Below are 25,663 nucleotides of genomic sequence, written 5' to 3' on the forward strand. Positions count from 1 at the left end.
CACGGTCTCCAGAAACATTGAAAAAATAAAAATATAAAACGTGCAGTAAAGCTCAATATATACAAGACCTTAATAAGACCGGTTTTGATATATGGGCTGAAACGTGGGCCTTATCTCAAAATGATGAAAGACTTCTTGGTATTTGTGAGAGAAAAATTCTTAGAAAGATTTTTGGTGCCGTAAACGAAAATGGGCTATGGCATCGAAGATACAACTTTGAACTATATCAGTTATACACCGATCCAGTGAAATTCGTTAAAGTGCACAGACTTAGATGGGTTGGACACATTGATAGGATGGCAGATCGCGAATACACGAAGATATTAACATTTCCAAAACTAGAGGGCACAATAAGTAGAGGACGACCACGAAGGAGATGGATTGATGATGTGGAAGAAGACCTGTAGATTCTAAGGGTCAGAAGATGGATGGAAGTTGCCAGGAATCGACAGGAGTGGCGACTTCTTTGTGAGCAGGCCAAGATCCACAACGGATTGTCGAACCACTTATGATGATGATGAATATGTATGTTGATATTCCTTTATCTAACAATCTGCTGTTTTATTTCCATTATTATTACTCGACAGCGTCTTCGAAATCATTTCATTTCTGTTTCAGCTATCATAATGCAAATTGGGTATAATCTACATTAAAAACGTTATCACCCTTGACCCTGCCTCGTACACATTTTCCTTCGATGTAATAGACAATGATTAACATTTTACAATAACAAATTGTTGGTTATGGTTTTGTTAATATATATCGAGTGCGATAAGATAGTGACGTTGAAAAGTTATCAATGTTATACTGGTGAGGCAACAAAAAAGCATATTACTTGCATTTTCCCTAAAAGTTGATGATCAAGAGAAGATATATGTAGGTCAAAAATGCCGTGCGAGAAAAGAGAAGTGATCAAAATTAATTTATCGAGGTTTCTTTAATTTATATTAAAACCGAGTAATAAAACATTAAAATGCAACACGACAATTCCTAGTATTCTATAAAAACGTTATTTTTTAACTCTTTAATTTCGAAACCATAGAACAAGACAAAATAATACGAGAATATGGTGGGAGTAGACATCAAAACAAAGTCGTTAAGATCTTGACCTTGTCTTACCTGAATTATTAGGAATTTTTTTCGAGAGAACGAGAAAAAAACAATTCCAAACTACTATCAAAACGTCAACGGTGATTTTACAAAGGAATCCAAGGTTTTTGATCTTTTTTGTTTAAAAGGTGTGACAATTGCTGTATTATACAAATAAAAACTAATTCCACTATAAATTGCTGCACATACAGGGTATGTCATATGTGATTTAACTTTTAATAAGCACCAAATTAAGTTATTTCTTATAAAATTGTGAAAGTACTTAAGAGTAACAGTATTTTTTAAGACGAAGTTCGCGCCATAACTTTTCAGTAGACGCAGTTTGTCTATGAGACCGGTGGGAGTCAATGACGGTCAATTCTAATGCCAATCGGAAGCTGTCGAGTTTCTCCGGCTCTGTACCTTCTTTTGATAGGTACATTTATCTTATCGAATCGACTCAATCGACTGTGTCTTATTGTCGAATGCGGCTGTGTTGATGCTCGAACTGTAAGTTTGTATTGTATTGTAAGAATTGTGGACTATTTTTTGTGCTACGTAAATAAACAAAATATGTCAATAATAATAAATATTGTTAAAAAAACTACAAACAATAAACTATTTTATTGAAATTAAAACAAAATGCATCCAGAGGACTATTTTTATGACCGGTGTATTAGACCGTGTGCGACTAATGATACACGAAATTAAACCGCTTCTACTGAAAGGTTAAATAACAAAATGCTATCAAATAAAAACAAAAATATCGTAACTTACGTCAGCTCCAAACCACAACTGGCCGGCCAGATTCTCTTGCAGGACGTCCTCCGGAAATTTTACCCTGAAATCCCTGTTGGCTCTCTCGTCCCCGATGAGCACGTCCATGATGGCATTGGTAATGGTCAAGACCTTGTCCTGGGCCTGTCGCAATTGATTGACCAGTGTCGTACATCGCTCGGGGTCCTTTCTGCCATCGAAGCTGTCAAGTTCGTTGACGACGTTGTTGAGCTCATCGTCGGCGTAGAAAAACTGGGCCAAGAGGGATTTGTCGTCTTTCTGCAAAAATCAATAAACCGTTTGTAATAGGGTAAAGATAAACGTTAATTTGATAAGAAAATAAGGAATTTTTGAACAAACCTTCAAAACAAAAAAATCAGACTTGAGTATACACGAAGTAGAGGAAGAGGAGTTTCCTAACGTGAAGGTATCTTAAATAACTAGCACAAAATAACGCAAAATAGCAAGAAATCACTAAAACTCACTATAAATGATAAGAAAATAAGTAATCAAAGGAAAATGTAATAAATTTTTCAGAATACAGGTCTGTCACATAGTTAAACAATATCAATGGATGATCTAAGAATATAAATAAAGTAAATAAATGAAAATTTAAATAAATACAAGAACGACAACAAAAACGTCAAATGAAAGAATGCAAATATAAAAATACAGTCATATAAGACTGTAATATACAGGGTGAGTCATGAGGAACTTTACATACTTCTACCATATGTAGAGTCCCTCAGGGAGCATATCATGTGGCCACTAAAAAATGTCAACTCCTCTTTTTTATTAATTAACAGGGTGATTTGTGTAATTGACCATTTATTTCATTTTACTGTAGTGTTTATACGGCTCATTTGATTTTTTTAATTTTTGCATGATACAGTACACTACTATCAAGCATTCGACTGGTATTAGCTAAACTAAAAAATTCCAGGACTGGCTTTGGAAAAATTAATTTAGGGATTCGTATTAAATATTACACCCTGTATATATATTTTTTTAAATGCAATAAGTGATTTTCAAACTACATAAATAGCCAATGAAAACGACATATGCGACAATGTTGTCGCACTTTTATTAAATTTTTAGTGAACGATCAAATCTTACCAAAAATAGAACAACCATAATGAAGTATCAAATTATAAGGTAGTTAATTTAAACAAATGTTATAAATTTCAAACATTTTAATTGAAATGATAAACTGAGTCACTGCACAACAAAAAACAGTAACTACTAACAATAACGCAGTCAGGGAAGACCTGGAGAAGATGGAAGTAAGGCCATGGGAAATAATAGCACAGGATCGGAATCAATGGAAGGCAATAGTAAACGCGGCAAAGACTCACGAAGAGTTGTAAAAGCCAATGATGATGATGACTAACAATAACGAAGAACAATTTAAAAAAAAAACTAAAAATATGTACATAGTTATGATAAACCCATAAATTAGAACTGGAAAAGATACAATAATGGTAACAAAATAAAAATAATTCAGAACAGATTTTCGAAATGGAACCCTGCAGCCTGTACACATTTTTGTTGCCGAATTGTTACTTGACGTATTGAATTACGGATACTCTGGGGATCGTTTCTAATAGTATTACAACAATGTATAATTCTATCAATTAATTGTTGTCGGTTATTAATATTCACTGCGTAAACTAGTTGCTTCAATCGTCCCCAAATATGGTAATCAACGGGATTGAAATCAGGGGATCTTGAAGGCCACGAAATAGGACCTGCACGTCCTATCCACCTGTTGCCATAAACATTATTGAGATGTTGTCTCACTGCCAGTAAAAAGTGTGGGGGTGCCCCATCATGCTGAAAATACATCCCTCGGATAGCAACGTTCGCGTTGGCAAGCAAATTCGGCAAAATATTTTGTAGAAAGTTCAAATAGACCTGCCCTGTTAAACTACCATCAAAAAAGTGAGGACCTACTAATTGGTTATTTATGACACCAATCCACACGTTAATCGAAAACCTTAACTGAGAACGACGTTCTCGAATAGCATGGGGATTTTCTTCTGCCCACACATGTGAATTTCGTGAATTATTTATCCCGTCTCTGGTAAATTGGGCTTCATCTGTAAATAGTGTCCTGTATAGCGTTGGTCGATTATTGTTAATCCATCTACAAAATTCCAACCTATCGATCTCATCTCCAGCATGTAGTCGCTGAACCATTTGAATGTGATATGGGTATAGATTATTTTTTTGTAAAACTCTACTTACTTTTGATTGAGTAACATTGAGTTCTCGACTTACTTGTCTAGTGCTTATTGTAGGGTTCATAGTAACGGCGTCCATAATGTCATCTTCCTGCGCTTCATCTACATGTCGCTCTGTTGTTCCACTAGGAAAAGTGCCATTTTCTCGTAAATAATTAAAAACTGACCCAAATGTTGGATGACTGGGAGTTCGACGATTAGGAAATCTCCTGCGATATTCTCTACTAGCAGCCCTACCATTCTCATTACAGAATCCATAAACAAAAATTATGTCTGCATATTCTGTGGTCGAAAACTGATGTGGCATTTTGAACGAAAGTAACAAAAGCTCTACCAAAACTAACACAATGTACTTAACGTAGATATGACAGAAGAAATATGTATTCTTGTACACGTAAATAACAATTGATAATGACAATAATGACAATGGGTATAAAATATCAAGAAACGTCAAACGGTCAACGCCAACCTTCATTTTAAACTTTTTTAGATTTATTTTTATTTAGTACAGTTGATGCAATGTATTATTATTTGACATAAAATTTTAATCATTTACAATCAACAAAAACTAACACATACAAGAGGTTTGACTTTTTAATCAATTTAATTTATTATTTATCGAAAATAATGCCCCAATATGATCTATGAGTAAAAATTTAAAATTGAAAAACAATTGATTCTATCGTAGAGATAATACAAAGTGACAGTAAAGATGTTAATTTTCTACGTATTAGATTATGTTGTAGGAACTCATTTTAATTAAAATGTTTGAAATTTATAACATTTGTTTAAATTAATACCTTATAATTTGATACTTCATTATGGTTGTTCTATTTTTGGTAAGATTTGATCGTTCACTAAAAATTTAATAAAAGTGCGACAACATTGTCGCATATGTCGTTTTCATTGGCTATTTATGTAGTTTGAAAATCACTTATTGCATTTAAAAAAAAATATATACAGGGTGTAATATTTAATACGAATCCCTAAATTAATTTTTCCAAAGCCAGTCCTGGAATTTTTTAGTTTAGCTAATACCAGTCGAATGCTTGATAGTAGTGTACTGTATCATGAAAAAATTAAAAAAATCAAATGAGCCGTATAAACACTACAGTAAAATGAAATAAATGGTCAATTACACAAATCACCCTGTTAATTAATAAAGAAGAGGAGTTGACATTTTTTAGTGGCCACATGATATGCTCCCTGAGGGACTCTACATATGGTAGAAGTATGTAAAGTTCCTCATGACTCACCCTGTATAAAACACAAAAAGTACCATAAAGAGATGACTGTGGTTGAGTTTTTGATAAAAATGTCTTTAAAAGACGGTGATAGGCAAGATAGATATCAATAGAAAATCTGGTTAAAGAAAAAAATGAGGCAGTATCACCTAAAGAATCCTTTACATTAATAATAGTAAAGAAATATATTACAACAGATATAACGGCAACAAGGAAAGTTGTATAAGGAATAACAGACAATATCAAATGGAAAAAATGAATGAAACATATATGACCTAAAAAAATAATAAAGTAAAACCAAAAACTACGAAAAAAACAAAGAAATGTAGAAGTATTGAAAGAAACACAAAAAATATCTAGAATGTGACTTATTCAGTGCAAATTTTGCATCAAAAAAGTGAAACAATATTACTATTCTTCGTTCACTAATTGTTGAGAGCACGAAATATGCCTCAAACTCATAAAACGGTCGTAAATCATAGGCGTTCCTAAGGTGTTTATTCATTAAATAATAATACAATGTTTTAAGACTGTTATATATAATATTGATAATATTTTAATACTAATATATTTAGTAAAAAAAACAATTAAAACTTTCACGACTAATGTTGGTTATTATATTATATTAATAAAAATAAGAATTTAACTATTAACAATTTTGTAAATAAGAATACCTTATCTCTTTGGATATTTCAATACTAATCTTCGCGTTTAATCACTTTACTAGAAAACCTGGAATTCATATCCGAAGGTACTATTCGTTGCAAGATAATTAAGATGGAATTCCCCAGATTTTTAATAATATAATTATATTCGAAACTTAACTTGAAAGGGTGAAGTTATTACGAACGAAAACAATTTTTTTGTTTAGTACGTTTTTGATCGCATGTAGTTTACGGCTCGTCGGTGTTTTCGCGTCTACGGCAGTAATTAGCGTCTCGAATATTTCTTTTGCGAATTATATGCAGTGCGTGAGTGATTTTTTATTCCATATACCTACGAACATATACGTACCTTTCGCTCGTGCTCGTTTTGTTGGATTGTTTGTGATGGCTTCATCATCAAGTTTTACACCGGTACTGTTGTGTACAGTCAGTAAGTCTGTCTATTCACCAAGACAGAAAACTATTGTCCTGAATGTTCACGATGCTCTGGTTTCTCAGAATCCCACAAACACTGTTCGCAACATAGTCGAAAGTTGTGCCAACATGACTGGCGTAGGAGAGTCAACTTTATATAGGTTCCTATCAGAAAGAAAAAAACACGGTATAGCTAACCCAAACACAAACGAACACTTAAAGAGAGGGAAAAAGCCTATTGAAATTGATGAATTTGCCAAAAATGGTATTCGAAGGAAAATTCATGGATTTTTTTCAAAAAAGAAATACCAAACCCAAACAAAATTTTACAAGAAGTTAGAGACGACCCGGATTTGCCTCATATCGGACGAACTAAATTGTGGCAAGTTTTAAAAGAATTAAATTTCCGGTGGGAGAAATCAGACCGAAAATCACTTTTGATTGACTGGGAGGAGAAGATGATGTTGGAGAAGAAATTATCTAAGATTCATACGAAAATTCCGGGCTGAAGAAAGGCCCATCTTCTACCAGGATGAAACGTGAATAAACTCAGGTCATACTCTAAAAAAAATTTGGTCAGATAAAAATATATTAAGCTCCAGGCAAGCCTTTATGGAAGGTTGGTCTACTGGTATCTCCCCACTTTCTGGTAAAGGCAGTAGATTAATAATTTCTCACATTGGTAGTGAAAAAGGATTTGTTAAGCATGGTTTGTTGGAATTTCATTCCAAAAGCACAAAAGACTATCACGAGGAGATGACAGCTGATGTTTTCGAAGAGTATTTTGAGCAAATGATTGAACACATACCACCAAATTCAATTATAGTATTAGATAATGCACCTTATCATTCACGACTAGTAGAAAGACTTCTAACGAATGCGTGGAAGAAACAGGATATTCTTGACTGGCTGCGTAATAAGTATCTGCCTTACGAAGATGGAATGGTAAAAGCAGAACTTTTAAAAATTGCCCGGCAACACAAATCTAAGTTCAAGAAATACGTAGTTGACAAAATGGCGAAACATCACAGTCTTTAGACTTCCACCCTACCACTGCGAAATAAATCCAATTGAACTCATTTAGGCACAAATGAAAAGTTATGTGGCTAGAAAAAATACGTCATATAAAATACAAGTTGTACGTGAATTGTTATACGAGTCTTTATAACATATTACAAAACAAAACTGGAAAGATGCAGTAAGACATGTAATAGAAGAAGAACAAAAAATGTGGGATCTTGATAACATAATTGATGCGACCGTAGAGATTATTAACCTAATTATTAACCCTCAAGACGACTCGGATTCCGAAGTTGATCCTATTTATTTTGAATTTGAATAGTTTTCTAATCGTAATTATATAAGGTAAGTAATAGTAGTTGTAATCGTAAGGTATTAAAGGGGAAAGGCGCAAAATGTCGCCTGTCAAAATGTTCAATGTGTTTTAAATGTATCCATTTTTTTTTCAAATCCTGAGAAAACTAAAAAGCATTTTTGAAAAATGTAAAAGTAGAATGAAATATTTTTTAGAATAAATAAAAAGTTTCTTTTGCATGCAATATTTTCAATTAAAAATTATACTATATTTTCTCTTTTATTTTCACCCCTGTTACATAACATATTAAAATAAACATTGTAGAAGTTTTCAGGGACTTTCTGCCCTGAGTAATAATGTAATCTTTCATTCTGCGTTTAAATTTTTCAAAAATATTTATTAGTTTTCTCCGGATTCGAAAATAATGAATACATTTAAAACACATTGGAAATTTTGCCAGGCGACATTTGGCGCCTTTTTCCTTAATAAAATAAATGTATCTTTTACAAATGGCAAGAAACTTTTTATTTTTGAATAAAATAAATAAGTTTTATTAAAAAATACAATTTACAATAAGTACAATTTAAAAAATATATTTATTTAGTTCAAATAAATGTTTCAATCATATACTCTACGACACTGGTCGTTCATCTCTAACCATTCAAAATACCCCCGTAATAGGATTATAAGGTATTGTATTCCTTCAGATATAAGGTGGGTTAGTCGAAAACGTCTTAAACCGTCAGTTTTAGGTTGGTTTTTACTATTATATCGTATTACCTATTCTCTCTGTATTTCAGTTTTCTAATTAGGGTTAAACTTGTAGTGAGCTATCAACAAATTGTGAACCGGGTATATAATAATAAGTGAAGGCTCCTTTACCACTATTATCTTTTCAGTCATCAGTTTTTTCATGACTGTTTATCTTTTCAAAACGCCTTGAAACACCGCCAGCAGTGCTGTTGAGTGGAACGAGTACCTTAAGGAAGGAGTCTTTAGTAAGGTTAGCATCCTACTGATGGACTATAAATATTTAATATAGACAAAAAAATCTTTCAAAAAAATTTAGGACTTGACTTGGTGAAACCAAACATTACAGCACGGGCTTTAATTGAGACATTTCCTAGAGGTGTGCGCCAGATTGCTGCAAAATGTGCGGGATTATAATACCTGATCCAGAGCATCCAGATCCCCCACTAAACAAAAGGGGATACTGCAAAGAGTGTACAAGCCGTAAAATTAGATTTTTTTACAAATTGTGTAAGAGCCGACTTTGTCTGGAGCATATTACAGCCTGTTGTTAGGAGTGCCTAAACCAAAATTAGGAAAAAAAAGTTCAAGGTTAGGTCACTGTCGCCTTATTGCTAAAGAGTTTTAGAGTTGAAATTTTAAAGATTTTTGTTTTTGTAGAAAATAGTGTTATTGATTTTTAATTATAAATATGTCAAAAAGTAACAGTTTTTTGCATTTTTGAGTATTTCAAACGTTATAAAAAAAGCGTCAGGCATTTCCTGAAGATTTTTCTACTGGATTAAAATTTCGTCGTTTGATTATCACTCATATTTGGAAAAATGTCTTGATCAATGTTTGATAGAATTTTTTTCAAATTACCAAAGATTACCATAAACAAATTATCACTAAAACCTGTTAAATATTGTATTAAAAACCACGCTAAACTCCTAGAAAATTATATATAAATATTCTTCATTTTACCTAAATAAAGAATATAATACTTCCTCAAATTTTCGTTCGTCTATATTTGGATAGAATAAACACAAATTAGCTAAATTAGTTAAGCGAATCGATTACCAAAGACCAACCTCATTGTTTTAGCATTCTGATCGAGGTTACAGCTTTTTAATTTTTTAATTTTTCGATCCAACCTTGACTAAGTATATGAAGTGTAACATAGAGGACATGGGCGTTGTGAAAGAGGGGGTATAAGTTGTCGATATTTTTTTCAATCACACGTGTTTTATCTGTATTTTTTCTCATCGCTAAAGAATTTTATTAACCAATAACAAAAAGCAATTTTACAGCTTCTAAATCTGTGTACAAAGATTTTTATTCGTCATATTTTCTGGTGCATATTGAAGTTTTATAACATCTTTTCAAGTTTAATCTTTTGAAATTTTATGATACAGTTTCTCATGGAAGAAGGTTACAACGATCTTTATAAACTCTTCAAAAAGAAATTTTAGAATCGAGAAAAAAAATGACATACTCGCACTCACTCACTGTTTTAAGTAATTTCTAATAAAAATTTAACTTTTGAACAAAGAACTGTTTCAGTAGATAACAATTTAAATATTAAAGAAAAAAACGTAAGTAAATGTTGTAACAAATTGACGCTAAATTAATAAAGACAAATCATGTGTCCGGACAAACTGATTTTAATAATAAATGTTTCCTCCACGTGCTCAAATTATTGGCTGAATTTTGCTTGGCTTGCCTAAAATTAAATGAGAAATGTCCTGTTGAGGAATAAGTTCCCATTCTTCTAAATGGGCTTCTTGCAACTGATTTAAGGTTAAAGGGGCAGGAACACGACTTCGTATCCTTCGCTCAAGCATGTCTCAAACATGTTCGATTGGGTTTGCGTCTGGACTCAATGCTTGTCAATACATTGCAGAGATGTTTACTTCATTTAAAAACTGTTGAGTGATTCTCGCACTGTAAGGTTTGGCATTATCATGGATCAAAACTCATTTCCAACAAAACCAGCATTAGATACAACAAAATCTTGGAGAATTTCATCAACGAACCTGGCAGCTATTGTGGAGCATCTAGGAACGATGTACAATTCTGTACATGCCTCTAGAGAAATTCCAGCCCACACCATAATTGAGCCTACCCTAGACCTGAAGGTACATTCTGCAAAACGCTGTATATGTGTATATGCTTAGGCTTAAACTGTATTATTATGTCTTCGCCATACTCTCTCACGGTAGATAAAACGTGATTCCAGTTATTTACAGTAAAATAAGCATGGTTTCTGGCAAACTGAAGCTGCGCCACTCGATGGCGCCTGAGAAGTTGTAGGCCTGTTGCAGATCTGCGACTGCTTAAATTTGCTTCTCCAAACCTTCCTCTAAGTGTACGTTCACTTACGTTGGTATTCCGGACGTACTGAAGTTGATTTCAGATTTTTACAGCCGTGGCACGAAGATCTCGTAGACTTTGTAAGAGGATGAAATGATCATCACGGGCACTCGATGGCGCCTGAGAAGTTGTAGGCCTGTTGCAGATCTGCGACTGCTTAAATTTGCTTCTCCAAACCTTCCTCTAAGTGTACGTTAACTTACGTTGGTATTCCGGACGTACTGAAGTTGATTTCAGATTTTTACAGCCGTGGCACGAAGATCTCGTAGACTTTGTAAGAGGATGAAATGATCATCACGGGCACTCATTCTAGAAATGTGTAAAAATACGGTGCACAGTACTATTGGATATTTGATAATACTTTTGAGCAACATATCGCTCATTTCTTCCGTCTTGAAGCAAAGCAATAATAGCAGCCGCTGTTTCGAGATTTAAAACCATAATTCTTGAGATTAAATCAACGCAATTCAACTTCAAATTGTGTTCGACACTTGATTCGACTTGAGAGTTAACTCACTTCAACAACAACAAAAGAATATAATATCAACAACTACCTTTCTACTTTTAAAAGTGATAAGAATAGTGTATTCTTTATTTCTGATTTTTTATGAATTTTTTTTCGGATAAGCACATAAAAGTGTAAGGAGAATTAAAATTTTAAGTTTTTATTTAAAAAATGCAAGTCCTCCGTTTTTGCCGCCAGTGAGAGAGGGATCATAGAGTTTTGTCAACAACCTTCCGTGATTCACTGTTTCGTAGGCGGAGCTCAAATCGACCAGTACGAAGTCTTGTTATTTATTTATTTTCGTATCCCTTTTCTATGTGCTCTATGAGATTCGGAATTATGGTATGAGATTCTGGTCGACTATGTTTCCTGTGCGATTTAGGAAGGCTTTCGTATAGTTTAAAGAGATGGTATAGGAGAGAGACTGGTCGATAATTTTTGGGCGAATCTGTGTCATTGACACTTTCACTTAAGATTTCCTCTATAGTTACGGGATTCTGCAGTTGCGCCACAAGTTATTAAGCAGTTTTAAGATCCAGTTCTTAGCAAATAAGCCTAAGTTTTTTGTTTGTTCCAAACATAATTATATCATCAACTTCCGCCGCTTTGCCATTTTTCATTTACTGAATGGTTTGGTTTATTTCTTTAATTGTGAAAGATATCTCGAGGCAATTTCTTTCATATTTTTTAGGTTTCTAGTTATTTTTGATTTCTTTGGTCTTTCTGTGATGATCTTTCCGTTTGGTAGGAGCTAATAGGTCTGGTGTTACATTATAGCATGACGTGGTCTCAGCTATTATTTTTAATATGATTCCATCTTACTTCCTCTCTCTTCAATTGTGACCCCCCGGGAGGAGAGAAGTGGTCATTGTGATGTCGTGTATTGTAAGATCTATGTCTCTGGTCATTTCTTGTAACTCATGCATAAGTCTTTTGCATGTTACTATAATTTGATCGATCCATCTTGTTGGGGATCTTCCTCGTGATCTTTCCTTGGATAATAAGTCTTTCCACGTTTTCTGTGGCTGTGAAAATTATTTGTCCTGTGTTCGGTCTTAGTACTACTTGTCATATCCCTTTTGTCAAACTGTCCATCCACTTTGTTTACCTTGCTTCGCTTTGAGTATTTCCATCAGCGCTGTTCGACATAAAATTGTTTCTTCGTTGAACGGATTTTGACTGTGTAATTTTCGTATTTGGTCAGAAGGGTTTTGGAATCCTCGGAAATTCTGGGTGCAGCTTCTTCTTTTTCTATGTCCTTTGCGAAGTTTATAGACCAAGTGGTATCGGTTTTGGTCCAAATACTGTTGGAATAATCTAAATACATTCAATTGTAATTTAAATAATAATTTTATAAATTACCTTTGAAAAATTCATTCAATAAAAAATGAATTTAATAAATTTCGGATCGATTACTTATTAAGTCATTTCATATAAACTATTTAAATGCAAAAAATAAACATTCCATATAAACTATTTCAAAGCTTTTCAACATTTTTTAAAAAATTTAGTTTGCAAAATTATTTTGCGAAAACTGCTTGATCGATTGTGCTTAAATTTTGTATAGTGTTGTTTTATATTAAAAAGATGTTCTAGGTATGTTTTGAAGGTTCTATGTGGCTTTTATATACCTGAAAAAATTATTGAAAAAACTTTGATTTTTGACCCTTTTTTGGTTTTTGATAATTTTGCAATAATAATATTTTTTTTGATTTGCAATTAATTCTATCTCAGAGAAAATGTAATTGCAAAATTTTTGTTTTTAAAAATGCGTAGCTGTCCAAATATTATAAAGCGAAGAAAAAAAATTAAATTTTTACAATTTTTTTTTACAAATTGTTTGATAAAAAATTTAGCCACCTTTTGAGCTGTCCACATAGTGAAATTAACATTGCTGATAATATTTCGAAGCGATTAAAGCAAAAAATAGGATTATATATGATTTCCCAAATGAAGAGGTTTTAGAACGGATATCGCCTGGACGATTATCCATTTGGCCGTTTTAAATTTGAACCTTCTCCGTAACGGAATTTTTTTGTTCTTATTATTGTTATGAAGGCGTATAAAAGCGAATTGCTGTCAAACGTCAGGTAAAAGAAAACCATTAAATTTGCATTTTGTTTTCTGTAACAAATATTCTGCTTTTTTAGCTTGACATTCCAGTATCTATTTTAACATTTTTTTAATCGGCACGCCCATGGTAGCATTGAACGCTCTACTCTTTTATTGTTAATACATACCATTGTTGCTATATTAATTGAAATCGTAACAAAATTAGTTCACGATTCTCTCAGTTGCAAAATCTGTTTAGATCATTATTACAAAACCGTAAACAGTATATACAACTCTTTAACAATGTCCGGCATAATAATCATCCCGCTAACTATTGTATCATGTTAGCGTCTTCCGGAAATAAGTTGAAATAAAAGGTATTCGTGTCATAGACGTAGTTAAGAGGAAAATAAGAGATATACGAGGCGTACATTAAAAATTTTACATAAATAACGGAAGGAAAATATATTTTTGAGAAAAATCACCTTTTTTGTCTTTCAAAGTGCCTTTTGTATTTGAATAAATCAGTGGTCGAAGCATTCTTGGCAGTCCGAAATAGGTATCTCAGAAATAAGCTTTTTTTATGCTTTATGTGGTGCCTTAAAACAGGATATACAGGATAGCCTATCAAATTGATGTTTTTCGCCTTTAAATATTCGGATGTTTTACGAGCCATGTGAGAGCTGAAATTGTTTTCATGTGAGAAGAAGCGACGATTCCAGTTGTTTTATTCCTCAATTTATTGGATTTGGCTCGTGTTGAAACATACTGTTTGACTAGTTTTTCGTTTCGTGCCCACAGCAACTTCATCACCAGTCATGATGTTTCATACCAAATTTATACGTGCGTTCTTATGAGCAGCAGTCGAATTGAATCTCATGATAGATAACATGCATTCTTCCCAGGCTGGTCCTTAAATTTTTCAGGCCATATGTTGAACAGTTGATGGGTGCTTTATCACGAAAACCAAGAAGGAGTCGATCGACGCATTATTGTTCAGTTAGGCCAACTTTAAAAGCGTATAAAATCATCGCACGAAAATGTTCACGAGAGATTTCCATTTTTTATGAAGTCGAGAAAATTCCGTTAGATGGCTGTGTAAAAACTTTTCAGTGTGCTTCGTATAACGATTGTAATAAGAAAGTTAAAGAGGAAGAAATCTGATCTAACAAGCGATGGCAGATGCTTCTCAAAATGTCTACCCATTGATTTTTCTTTAGAATGGAGGAAAAGTTCAAACCAAAAAGTTTTACAAATTCTTTCCCTCATCAAAAGTTTCATATTTTTTTCATTCGGTCATGAAGTAACGCAACAATCGAGTCCAGAGTTAGCGATTCGTCAAAAATCTCTTTTACGTCTTTCTTTTACGTTTACTTGAATTTTGGTCTAAATTTACCATTTGCGTTGCTTTGTTGTATCATCGTTTCAGTTTTCGTTTATTCCTTGAATAAGTTTAAAGTCAGTTAAACCACATTTCAGAGAACTGATCATATCTTAAACATATGTGTTTAAGCTTTAAGCAAAAAATTTATCCCATAATCTATGGCAATAAAAAGAAATCTCGAACAGGTAACACAATGATAGATGGGACTCTCAACATTATAAAATGTGCAACAACTAAGTCCGAAATGATGTCTACAATTGGACGTACCTTGGGACCTTACATGGCCCAACCGTACGTGTGTTTTAAACATCTTTAAAACAAGAAGAAAGAAGAAAAGGATGCTTTTGAGCTTAAGGAATGGTAGCATTCCTCAACATACCGTTAACTTTTGTATGGTGAATAATTTCCTCTGAAAATAAATTCCAAATATATTAGTCAATAGAAACGTCACACCAAAAGACAACCATAAACAAAACAAAACAAAAATGCCGATTCTAAAAAAAACTACTGACCGAAAGCAGTAAAATAATTTCGTATATATACCACGTTATAAAGAGAAATAATATTATACAAAAAAAACATAAAAATAGGGATATATATGTCAATGGTATAAGAACAAATTAATAATGCGGTGCAAACAAATAATTAATACAATTATTAATACAAATGTTCGTTTTTGACAATGTTCAATCGCGATCGCGGCACAAATGAGATAAAGTTCTAAACAAATAGAAATCTATATACCAAGTAAGCGTACTTGATAAAGCAACAAGATAAATGGTGTAGTGTACCTTACCCAATGAATTGATAGCACCACCGCTATCGCAAAAGACGTCTTCACCGGCGCACAGAAACCACAAAAAGTTGATAATGAACCACCCTTACTGCATTTTACGACTCTCTCGATACGAAGTATCCAGGTACTCTTAACCCAAACGCATACACACATCCGTGTGGTTTGAGGGATAAAGCTCGACCCTTATCTCATTCTTATCTCAAATACACGTCTGTGTCATTTTGCAGATGGCCCGTCTCGTAATATGTAGTTTTTAAACAGATGTATTTTTGTACGGGCTGTAAGCTGTAATCTTGGAATACGGGGAGAATCAAAACTACCACAAAGTCTGTTAATATTATATAAATGTTTATATATCGTTGCGAAACTGCAACAATATAATTTTAGAGCGTGTCTTAATTGGTTTTGCTTTGAGGGCAAAATTTTGCTTTATAGATGTGATGTTTAACCCATTCTACCCAACAATATTTCAACTCATCGTCACCGTGGATTTTTTTAGACTGTTTAAACTGTTTTTTTTTTCTGTTCTCTATGGATCAGTCAAAACATACCATGAAAAGATGTCACTAACCAAATTTTAACTTTCCAACTAAATTTTAAAATGTATATTATCCATTATTTTAAATGTTATATTTTATATGTGGGTTTTTAATGTTGAGTGTCGTAGCTTTAGAAAAATAATCTCAACGACTAGTAAGTTGTAATGACAATTTGAGATATGTTGTAAATATTTACACTTTCTTCTAAGAAAATAATAATATAGAAATAATCATTTCTAATTATATATATTATATATTTACTTTTTGTAATCCCCTCCGCCCGAAATTTATTATTAGCGACGCCTATGGTATATCACTTAATTTTTTGTCCACAAAATAGCTTGACAATGAGCTTGGCCGCAACATTTCGATATCAAGCTTGAACTTTGATATTTCTGTTTGTTTTCATCAAATTGTTTGCCTCTTTGGTCTTTTTTTGTTTCGTTGATAATGTCAATTTATCGGCAGAAAAACTAAATATAATATTAATTAGAGAACGGTTTTTACGAGAAGTAAATTGATAGGCAGTTACAGTATCGCATAAACATACAGGGTAGATCCTAGTGAATGATCATAGAGTAACACGTTCTATCAAGTTTTTAATACTTGGAAGCAAATCTCCATTATTTTATTTTTATTGCGTCCTTTATATTATTCTAAAATTTTTTCTCTTAAAAATTTTCTATACATTTTTGCTGTCTTATGTCAAATTTTCTCAATGTCTTCTATTTGACACTATGTTTTGTCTATTTACTAGCCATTGAATTATATTTTAAATTTATCGAGCAAAAACACACTTGATTGAATGCAATTTCTTCTTCTGCCGATACTTCTTCTACCAGTACCACAAAAACCGCTTCAACAATTTTTTTCTCAATAACGGTACCACAGTCTATGAGGTTATTTTGTGTTATTTTACTTGTAAGCATTGAATTCCTGGGAACATTTGTAAGATGGTTTTCCAGAATCTGATCACCTGCATTAACTCTATAATTCAGATGATTCCATTTCCAAATCAATAGCACCATTATCTCTGTGCCCTCCTAAAGGAATGTTTTGTCGATCGCACAATTTCACTGTTTTGAAGTTACTACATTTTAATTGATCTGTTTTACGATAATTATCATCAGAATGGCCTCTCGTTATTTCACAAGCTTTCTTGAATTTTCGAAGAGGCTTCGTAACTAAGTTCTGTAATGCGATTTTGGTTTGGCCCCCTTCTTCATCTTTTTTGCTGTAAGATAGCCACACGAATTTATTTAACCACATCTGTTGAAAGTGTCTTAACTTTTCTGATTCTATGTTGTTTTTGGACATACTGTTAATTATTTATAATGTTAAAAGCATAGTGTGGCATAAATTATAATTGAAATTAAGCATCAAGCATAGATAAATATTATTTAAAATCCGCAATTCGAAATAAATTGACGTTTACGCATTTTATGCCATTTGAGTGACTTTAATACCCGTGTTGGTGACGACATAGTACCAATGATAACATGATATAACGAGAATGTCGAAATCAACGAGAATCACGATAAAGTGACAAACTTCCATAGAGGCAAAAGCCTGTCAATAAACAAGCAAAATTACTTATAAAATGAGAGAAGAATTCACTTAAAATTGTTTATAGTCGCTTTCAGTGTAAACCTAATAATTCTGCATGTGATGTTTAAAGGTCTAAACAGAAAGAAATGTGGTTCTCAACCGAAATATTTTTCTGTTTGTTCATAAAAACTGTTCTACAAATACTTTTCAAACAGAAGCATGTAACAGACTAAAACTGAAAGGTACTTTAGAGAATGCTTAAGAAACTCCTATAAAAGTGTTGTGATAATGTAAAAATTGAGTGTTTTCTTACACTGTCTATAAACCTTTCCTCAGTAATGGTACCAATCCCTCTATTTCTGAAAATTTAGGAAATAGTTATTTTTAGATGTATCAATTCAAGCTACAATGTGCATAATTTTGTTTACAATAACTTTTTATCATTTGACAATATCATCTAATTGTCAGTTATTTACTTTTGCTATTTACTCTTTGATATAACCAGAAAATAGATTAAGCAATATTAAATTTGACATAATTACAGTATTTTTCAGTTGTGTAATCTAAAATATCTTTGGTCAATATTGTCTTTCAAATATAAATAGTTAATATAGTTTCCTTGCAAAAGATATAGGGCTAGCTGTCAATGTAGATAGATGTAAGCAATGAAACAACGAAATTTTGATAATAGACGAGCAAATATTGAAGTTGTAAAACAACTCACTCAACAAGTTTTGTTTTGGTGTTGACATAACTTGAACAGGTCCTTTATATTCTCTAAAAGTCTATCTCCTCCAATCTTTGTGGCTTCTCACAGTGCTTGTGGGAGAATTTAAGTAAAATTTGTATGTACCTTAGATTTTTTTTGAAGTTCTTATTTTAAAGGTCAAAAGTAGTTGTTGTATGCGAAAAACAAAATTATATAGGTGGCGCTTAAAAAAAAAGAATAAATATAAAAATTAAAAAGAAATGAGTGGTTTTATGTAGTTTGTGTGTGTGTGTGTTTGAACATTATTGGCTTCAGAGCCAATGTCCATTGACTCCGAACTAAATAGACTTAGGCATAATATTGTTTGGTAAACCTTCTGTTTAGTTCAAAGCAACCATTTTAGTAATTGTATTAAAATAAATATTTATTCTTATTATTTTAATATGTATACTATAAACATAATATGATAAATTGTTTACAAGTTTCAACTATTTGACTATACAATCCACTAAAGTAATGTGACTTTGCTGGCTTAGTTTTTTTAAATTTTTTAATATCCAATACGAGAATATGAGAATACATCAATATACAGTATTTTATTATTTTTTAGTCAGTGTGGTTACAACAGGGAGGTCCTTCTCTACGTTAAGAAGAGTGAAGACTTGGTTGAGGGCAAGGATGGGAGAAACCTGACTCATGGGTCTTTGCCTCCTTCATTTTTATTGAGACATTGAACTAGATACTAAAAAAGAAATAGAGCTAGCCAGACAACTCAAATTTGTTGTATGAGGTTTAGTGAACATGAGTAATTTTTGTACTAGACAAATAAAGTAACTTGAACAATATTATTCGCCTTTTATTTATGCTATTTTAATTTCATATACTAAACTACATTTCTTTCTTTGCCCTTGTTGGACTTCATGGGGTTTTAGGTTTAAATTTGCTGATTTTTCTTTGTCATACAAAAAAAAATACTTTAATAATGATAAGTTTTGAATGTCTTTACGGCACTCAAGTGTGTGAAAAATGCCTTAAAAAAAGGTATCCCCTAAAAAAAGTCATGGTGCTCAAAAATCGGTCCTAAATCCACCCTTGGTAACTACCTGTAGAAAAATGGGTTAGGATTTTAACATCTCTAAAGATTTGACTCTTGTCAATGATCTTCAAATCCGATCTCTTTCCTAGTGGGGCCACTCAGTATCAGGTACACCTATCTCGTTTACCTGATGGCAGACATAAATAACCTTTCAGGTGACCTGAGGCCTAACTGAGACCTGATGAAATTCCATCAGTTCTACTGGACAGATGAGTAAACCTGATGTGTGTGTGTGGCGGTTTAGTCAGGTGTACCTGAACAAGTCCCAGTTTCTAAAAGTCCATTGTTGTGAATAGTTTTTTAAAGATTGGTAATTTTACCCTATTTCACAGTTAAAAATACTTTTGTACATACTGAAAAATGTCAAAATGTATTAATGAAGTTCTTGGTGAGTTCATTGAAATTTACAAAAGTGAAACTTGCTTGCGGAAAGTAACACTTAATGACCATCACAATAGAGACAAGAGAGGTGACGCATATAAAAAAATTAGTCAAAAAATTGAAGGAAATAGAGCTCGATATAATTGAAAGAAATAAAGCCATGTACTTGAAATATTTATGAAATATTATTTAATGATATAGACATCCTGAATATAGGTATACCTGAACAATATGCATGCTTCTCTGTGAACAGGAATACCACATAGGCCTACCTGTTCAGGTATACCTGATAGTGAGTGGCCCTAGTTTTTCCATCCAATCTAGATATTTATGTTGTGTTTGTTGACATACATTAGGTATATTTGTTTCTTAACCTTATTACAACAATTTAAATTTTTAAAGTAAAAACTATATATTATTTCCATCTATAATTAGCAAATTGATATTATTTATTGTTCACTGTATCACAAACAACAAACAAATAGAAACTGCATGTTTTTCTGTTATTCCCATATTCAAAACACCTTGTTTTTCCTAAAAACCTATTATTATAAATTCTACAACATACATTGTTGTAAACATTTACCACAGGATACACAAAATGATGTAATACACAAGATTAGAAAGTGTAGAAAATCACAAATACAAATTCATTTATAATTCATGACATTTGCAACATATATTATGTCTTTGTTTTACTAATCAACAATGAGTTGTGTTAAAATGTTATTTTTTACAGTTTCTCTGGTGTTAAACTGCCAATCTTTTATAAAAAAAAACCTTGCTGAATGCTGACTTATTGATCAAAACATATCTGTGGGTATTATCATTCAGGGTTTTCCTGTTAATCAGAATTCCCAGTTGATGCAGGTAGATAAATGGGCAAAAAACCGGTATTTACTAATGATCTATGACATCTCATATTTACAAGATCTAAACTACTTCCTAAAAGTTATATTTTTTAATATCTCTATTCTAAAACTATTATTCTGCACTGCACACAATCTTTCAACAACTACAATTTAAGCTATAAAATTATTATTACTGTTATAAATTTAACATAATGACAGACAGAACATATAAAATACATGCACTGCACTTAAAAAACAATGTAACAATACATTTAGTATTGGAAATCATTAAGTTTAATAATGTACTCAAAAATGATAAACAAATACCGATAAAACTTAAAATCAACAATTTTCACACAACAACAAAACAGTTACAATTTGGTTGATAAAAATACAGTTAGAGCTTACCTTTGGTTTGTACAACCACTTTCTTATAGATTCCATAATGAATTGTTGAAACGGAGCCGTCACAAATCAAAAAATAACACTAACATCTTCCTAAATATCGAAGTAGAAAATTTATTGTTAAATTAGAGCACTACAGAGAAAAAGAAACCATGTTGCAATTCAGCTATAACATTATTAAGCACTTTTGGTCACATTTCGAGGCCTCTTAATTTACGGTAAAATTTTTATAGTTCATTGTTTATCACAGAGTACGACGTTGTGCTTTAATCATTAGAAAAACTACTGAAAAAATCAAATTTCAACAATAAAAAGCGACAGACCAAATAAATGACTCACAAAAGCAAACTATCAAACTCCTTTTGACAGTCCTGACAGATGTTTCCGATGTTGCCGGACTGTGTTGACCTGATCGACAATTTACCTACAACTTTCTAAAACTTTCCACTTCATTAACGAACAAGGAAACTATGTACTTATATAGAAATAATTATTATTTTATTAGTCACAAACTTTTTACGCTAATATTTAAAATTTTGTTTTTATATAAATATAAATTGATTTATTTTGTAAACATTTTCTAAAAAATCTCAGCAATTAAACAATTCGAAATAATTGGCAACTTAATACAGTACTCTTTTTGATGGTGACATCTCTTGTCTTTATATGAATGCAAAACCAATATGTGATTTATTTAAAAAGTAGAAAACTTCTTCTTGTCTGAACTTTAACTAAAAATTGAATTAATTTATAAATGCTTATTTTTGTAAATATTTTTTAAAAATTCTTAATAATCAAATAAAATAATATTTGGTAATGTGAAAATATTAATCTTTCTTCTGTTGTCGACATCTTTCAGATATTGACATCTGTTGAGTAAATTTTTAATTGTCATATATTACCTTTCTAAGACATACACATGTTCTTTATTTTTTGATGACAATCCACTTTTGTTAAACTTCTGATCAAGAGATGGCACTTCTAAATGGATAAAATATATTTTAAATTATTAAATTTTTTATAGAATTCAAATTTTATTTTATTTCAGTATGTAATTAAATTATGTTTAAAAAACTCCAAAATCGCTAATTCATTTATGTTTCATTGCCATTCTATTGCTTTTGATGTTAACCAAATAGAGTATATGACATTTCTATATGAACTTACAGAATTAATTTTTTATTGAATTATTTATAGTTTTTTCATTCTAATTTGCTTTAGATGATTGCCTTATCTTAAGTGCTGTTTATTATCTGTTTGTTTCCTTAATCTCTTGAATTTCGTTTCGAACAGTAATTTTGTAACAAAAAGCAAAATTTCATGAAATATTATGGTTTTTGCTTTTTGCCCTAATTTTCTCCATTGAGTGGGTCTTCTCTAGTGTTGGTCTCTATTTTGTTTTGTATTTATTAAAACAGTTTCGTTTTTTTATGTTTTTCCATATTTATGTCTACTTTTATTCACATGTGTCGGTCTTCGGTCTTTTGAACGTAAAATTAGTTTCACTGAAAAACTTGAAAGAAGTCTTGTATTTCATGGTAAGATTATTCTCAGTAGTGTCTTTAAACAACTTTAGAAACTGCTCAAAAATGTTTTTAATCGTTAGGTCTGGGTTGGCGAAGTACAATCTGCTTGTTTTTAGATGTGTAGTGACTTGGTTTATGTGGAATAGATTTTAAATGTTCTAAAGTCATAGAATAAACATCATTTTTCTTTAGTTTCCGTGTTTTCCACGTTTTTCATCAAGTGGATTTTTCTCAACAATTTTTTTCTGTAATATTCTTACATGCTTCGGCACACGGGCACATCACTACCAGAAGTTTTCAGCTTGTATTTCCAGTGTCCTATTTCCAGACCTACTGTCTGCTATTGGGATTTTCTAACTTTGTATCTATTAGTGTTGCCCAAATGCAAGAACAAGACGAGACTTAGACAGTTTTGGTCTTGGTCTTGCGCCAATACACCTGGTCTTGGTCTTGGTCTTGGTATTGCACTCCCGGTCTTGGTCTTGGTCTTGGTCTTGCAGCAAGAGTCTTGCAAGCCTTGCAGTTACCCATTAGCCTATTGCTATTTATTAAACGTTACTAGGGAAGTTTGAAGCCTAGATCTAAACGATCCGTGCCTATGTTCTAACTAACCCAGCTATCTACCATGCCCCATGAAAGTCAATAAAACATGGTTAAAACACAAAAAAACCAAATTAATGACATAAACTTGACTGTATTTTAAAGAACATTTTCTGTCTAAAAAAGTATTGATGGACCTCCACCATATATGAAATGGAAATCTTAAAAAAGATTGGTACGTGGAAAAATCCAAATACAGGTATCAAGGGCACATATTCTTTAGGTGATAAGATAACAAACTATAATCCACTTATTAAAGCAACATAAATGTTATTAACAATCTTAGCTCTACTTTTATATAAAAAACTAACTTGAAAAAATAAAGAATAGGTAAGAAAGCAATGATAATCAAAAGAAGTTATTTTAAATTAAGGAGATATCTACTTAATAAATACATTAATTTACCAAAATAAAGTAGTAGGAATATTTTTTTAGGAACCAGAATTTTTCAGGAAGAAATATTTGTAATTCTTTTTTGTGAAAAGATATTAGATGTTTCCTTACACCTGAAGTGTTTCTGTTTTTCATTTTCATTTTAACCTTTCTATGTAGGCACAATTCAAACAAAGCAATTTGGGATGCATAAATTATTTCGAAAAACTCATCAAATTTGCTTTTAGGTCTTTTATATCTATAATTCCAACGCTCACTACTCCGACTATTTTAAAACTATTTGAATCTTTGTCCCCCATGTCAAATTGTAAACTTGTCAAATGAAATTTAGTGATGTCGAAAAAGTACCTACTACTATAGTCCGTTACTATTCAATACCCTAAGTATCTAATAACAAACCGAGAATATAATTATTAATTTGGTTTAACCGAATGATCTCATCGCACACTCAGCAGAAACAATGTTTAGTCTTAGGCCTCCTAACTAAATTATATTGGGAAAAAAATTGAATTATTAAGTGGGTGTCCGTAATAATAAGTGTTATATTTTTTATAGCTAAGGTGACATATTTTTAAAAAATTTCGATACGATATTACTGTCGACGTATCAATGCAAGATTATTTTATGATTAGAGAGCGGCTATAAATCTGGACAATTAATTTCAGAGCGAAGAAGTCGTATGCTGGAAAAGAATGTACAAAATATTTTATTTTTACATTGTAATTATCGTGTCAATTGAGCACGTGTCAAATGTGTTGTTTTTAATGAATATTTTGATTGATGATTTTGATGTATGTTTATGGTATTGTTCGTAATGCGCATAAGTCCAGTTTTTTAAATTTTTATTACATATTTTTTTGCGTCTCATAGAGTATTTAAGCATATACCCGAACTACAATACTCGCTAAAACGACACTCCGTCCTAACTGCAAGACGCAAGAGTCTCGCAGGCTTAGTCTTGTTCTTGCGTAAATCTTGCACGGTCAGTCTTGGTCTTGGTCTTGCTAAAATTAGGCGGTCTTGGTCTTGGTCTTGGTCTTGCGAAAACGCAAGAACAAGACCAAGACTGCAAGACTAAGATCGATTTTGGGCAACACTAGTATCTATACCTTTCTGGAGGCTCCCCTAATGCCATATAACCTGTTAGGAGAGTGTCTTGTTCTTTTTTGAACCATTATCATAAAAAGAGTCAAATAAACGCTTTTGATCTTGCGAAGTTATTTTTGTAAAACATTTTTCAACACAACACTTACGGACAACAGAAAATACCTTACTCCGTACAGTTTTTCCCGTAAATTTTAACAGATACTCCTGTTCACTTTGTCTCTTAGATTTTGCCACGTTTTTTTTCCAATGGTCTTTCTGAACAATTTTCTTTTTGTCACCTTCTGATCCCACGTTATCTAAAATAGCTTTATACGACTAGCCATTGCTTTAAAATACACTTTAACTTACAGTTTAAAGTATACCATAACCTCAATCACATTGTCAGAAATTCACCAGAACATAGTTGATTTAGAGGCACAAATTTTTCTTAGCTGTGCCACCGGCTGTGTCAACACTTCACTAAAAAAAGTGTTATACCAACGTAAAAAACCGTTATATCGTACAAACAATTGGTAAATTGACAGAAAACAACATAAAGAGTTCAATTCTGTGTTCTCCCGAGGAAGGGCCGATAGGTATATATATTCTTACAAAGTTACAAAGTTTTGTAAATAATTTTGAAACGGAGTATAGGAGAATATTTTAGGGTTTTTATATTTAAACTTTTTTCATCACCTTGTTCCCCGATCTCAAACTAATCATTTCTTTCATCGCTATAATTTCATTCAAAAACATTTCTCACAGTAATCAACGATGCCCAAGCGACTACTCGTCAAAATGAAAATGAAAACAAACAAGTGAAACACGACAATAATCAGGAATCGATTGCTTGATATCCTTATAGAATTGTTGTTTATCAACAGCAAATCTGCTGTTAGGGTGGAAGACCGTATTCATGTCGAACAGTTAATATAATAGAGAT

The 25,663-nt window shown here is 32.1% G+C and overlaps 1 protein-coding gene across 2 annotated transcripts in view; it reads right to left on the bottom strand.

Moving 5' to 3' along the window:
- Positions 1–21,474, bottom strand: part of LOC140440973 (lateral signaling target protein 2 homolog) — a 53,228-nt gene extending 31,754 nt beyond the window's left edge. For both annotated transcript variants that reach the window (XM_072531335.1, XM_072531334.1), the window contains exons 1-2: positions 21,119–21,474; positions 1,867–2,145 (exon numbers count right to left, since the gene is read on the bottom strand). In XM_072531335.1, the coding sequence (XP_072387436.1) occupies positions 1,867–2,145; positions 21,119–21,154 (315 nt within the window). In that variant the 5' untranslated portion in view covers positions 21,155–21,474. The remainder of the gene's footprint in view (positions 1–1,866; positions 2,146–21,118) is intronic.
- Between the last annotated feature and the right edge of the window lie 4,189 nt (positions 21,475–25,663).

This window comes from Diabrotica undecimpunctata, chromosome 5 (genome assembly GCF_040954645.1).
Source record: "Diabrotica undecimpunctata isolate CICGRU chromosome 5, icDiaUnde3, whole genome shotgun sequence".
Taxonomy (NCBI): Eukaryota; Metazoa; Arthropoda; class Insecta; order Coleoptera; family Chrysomelidae; genus Diabrotica; species Diabrotica undecimpunctata.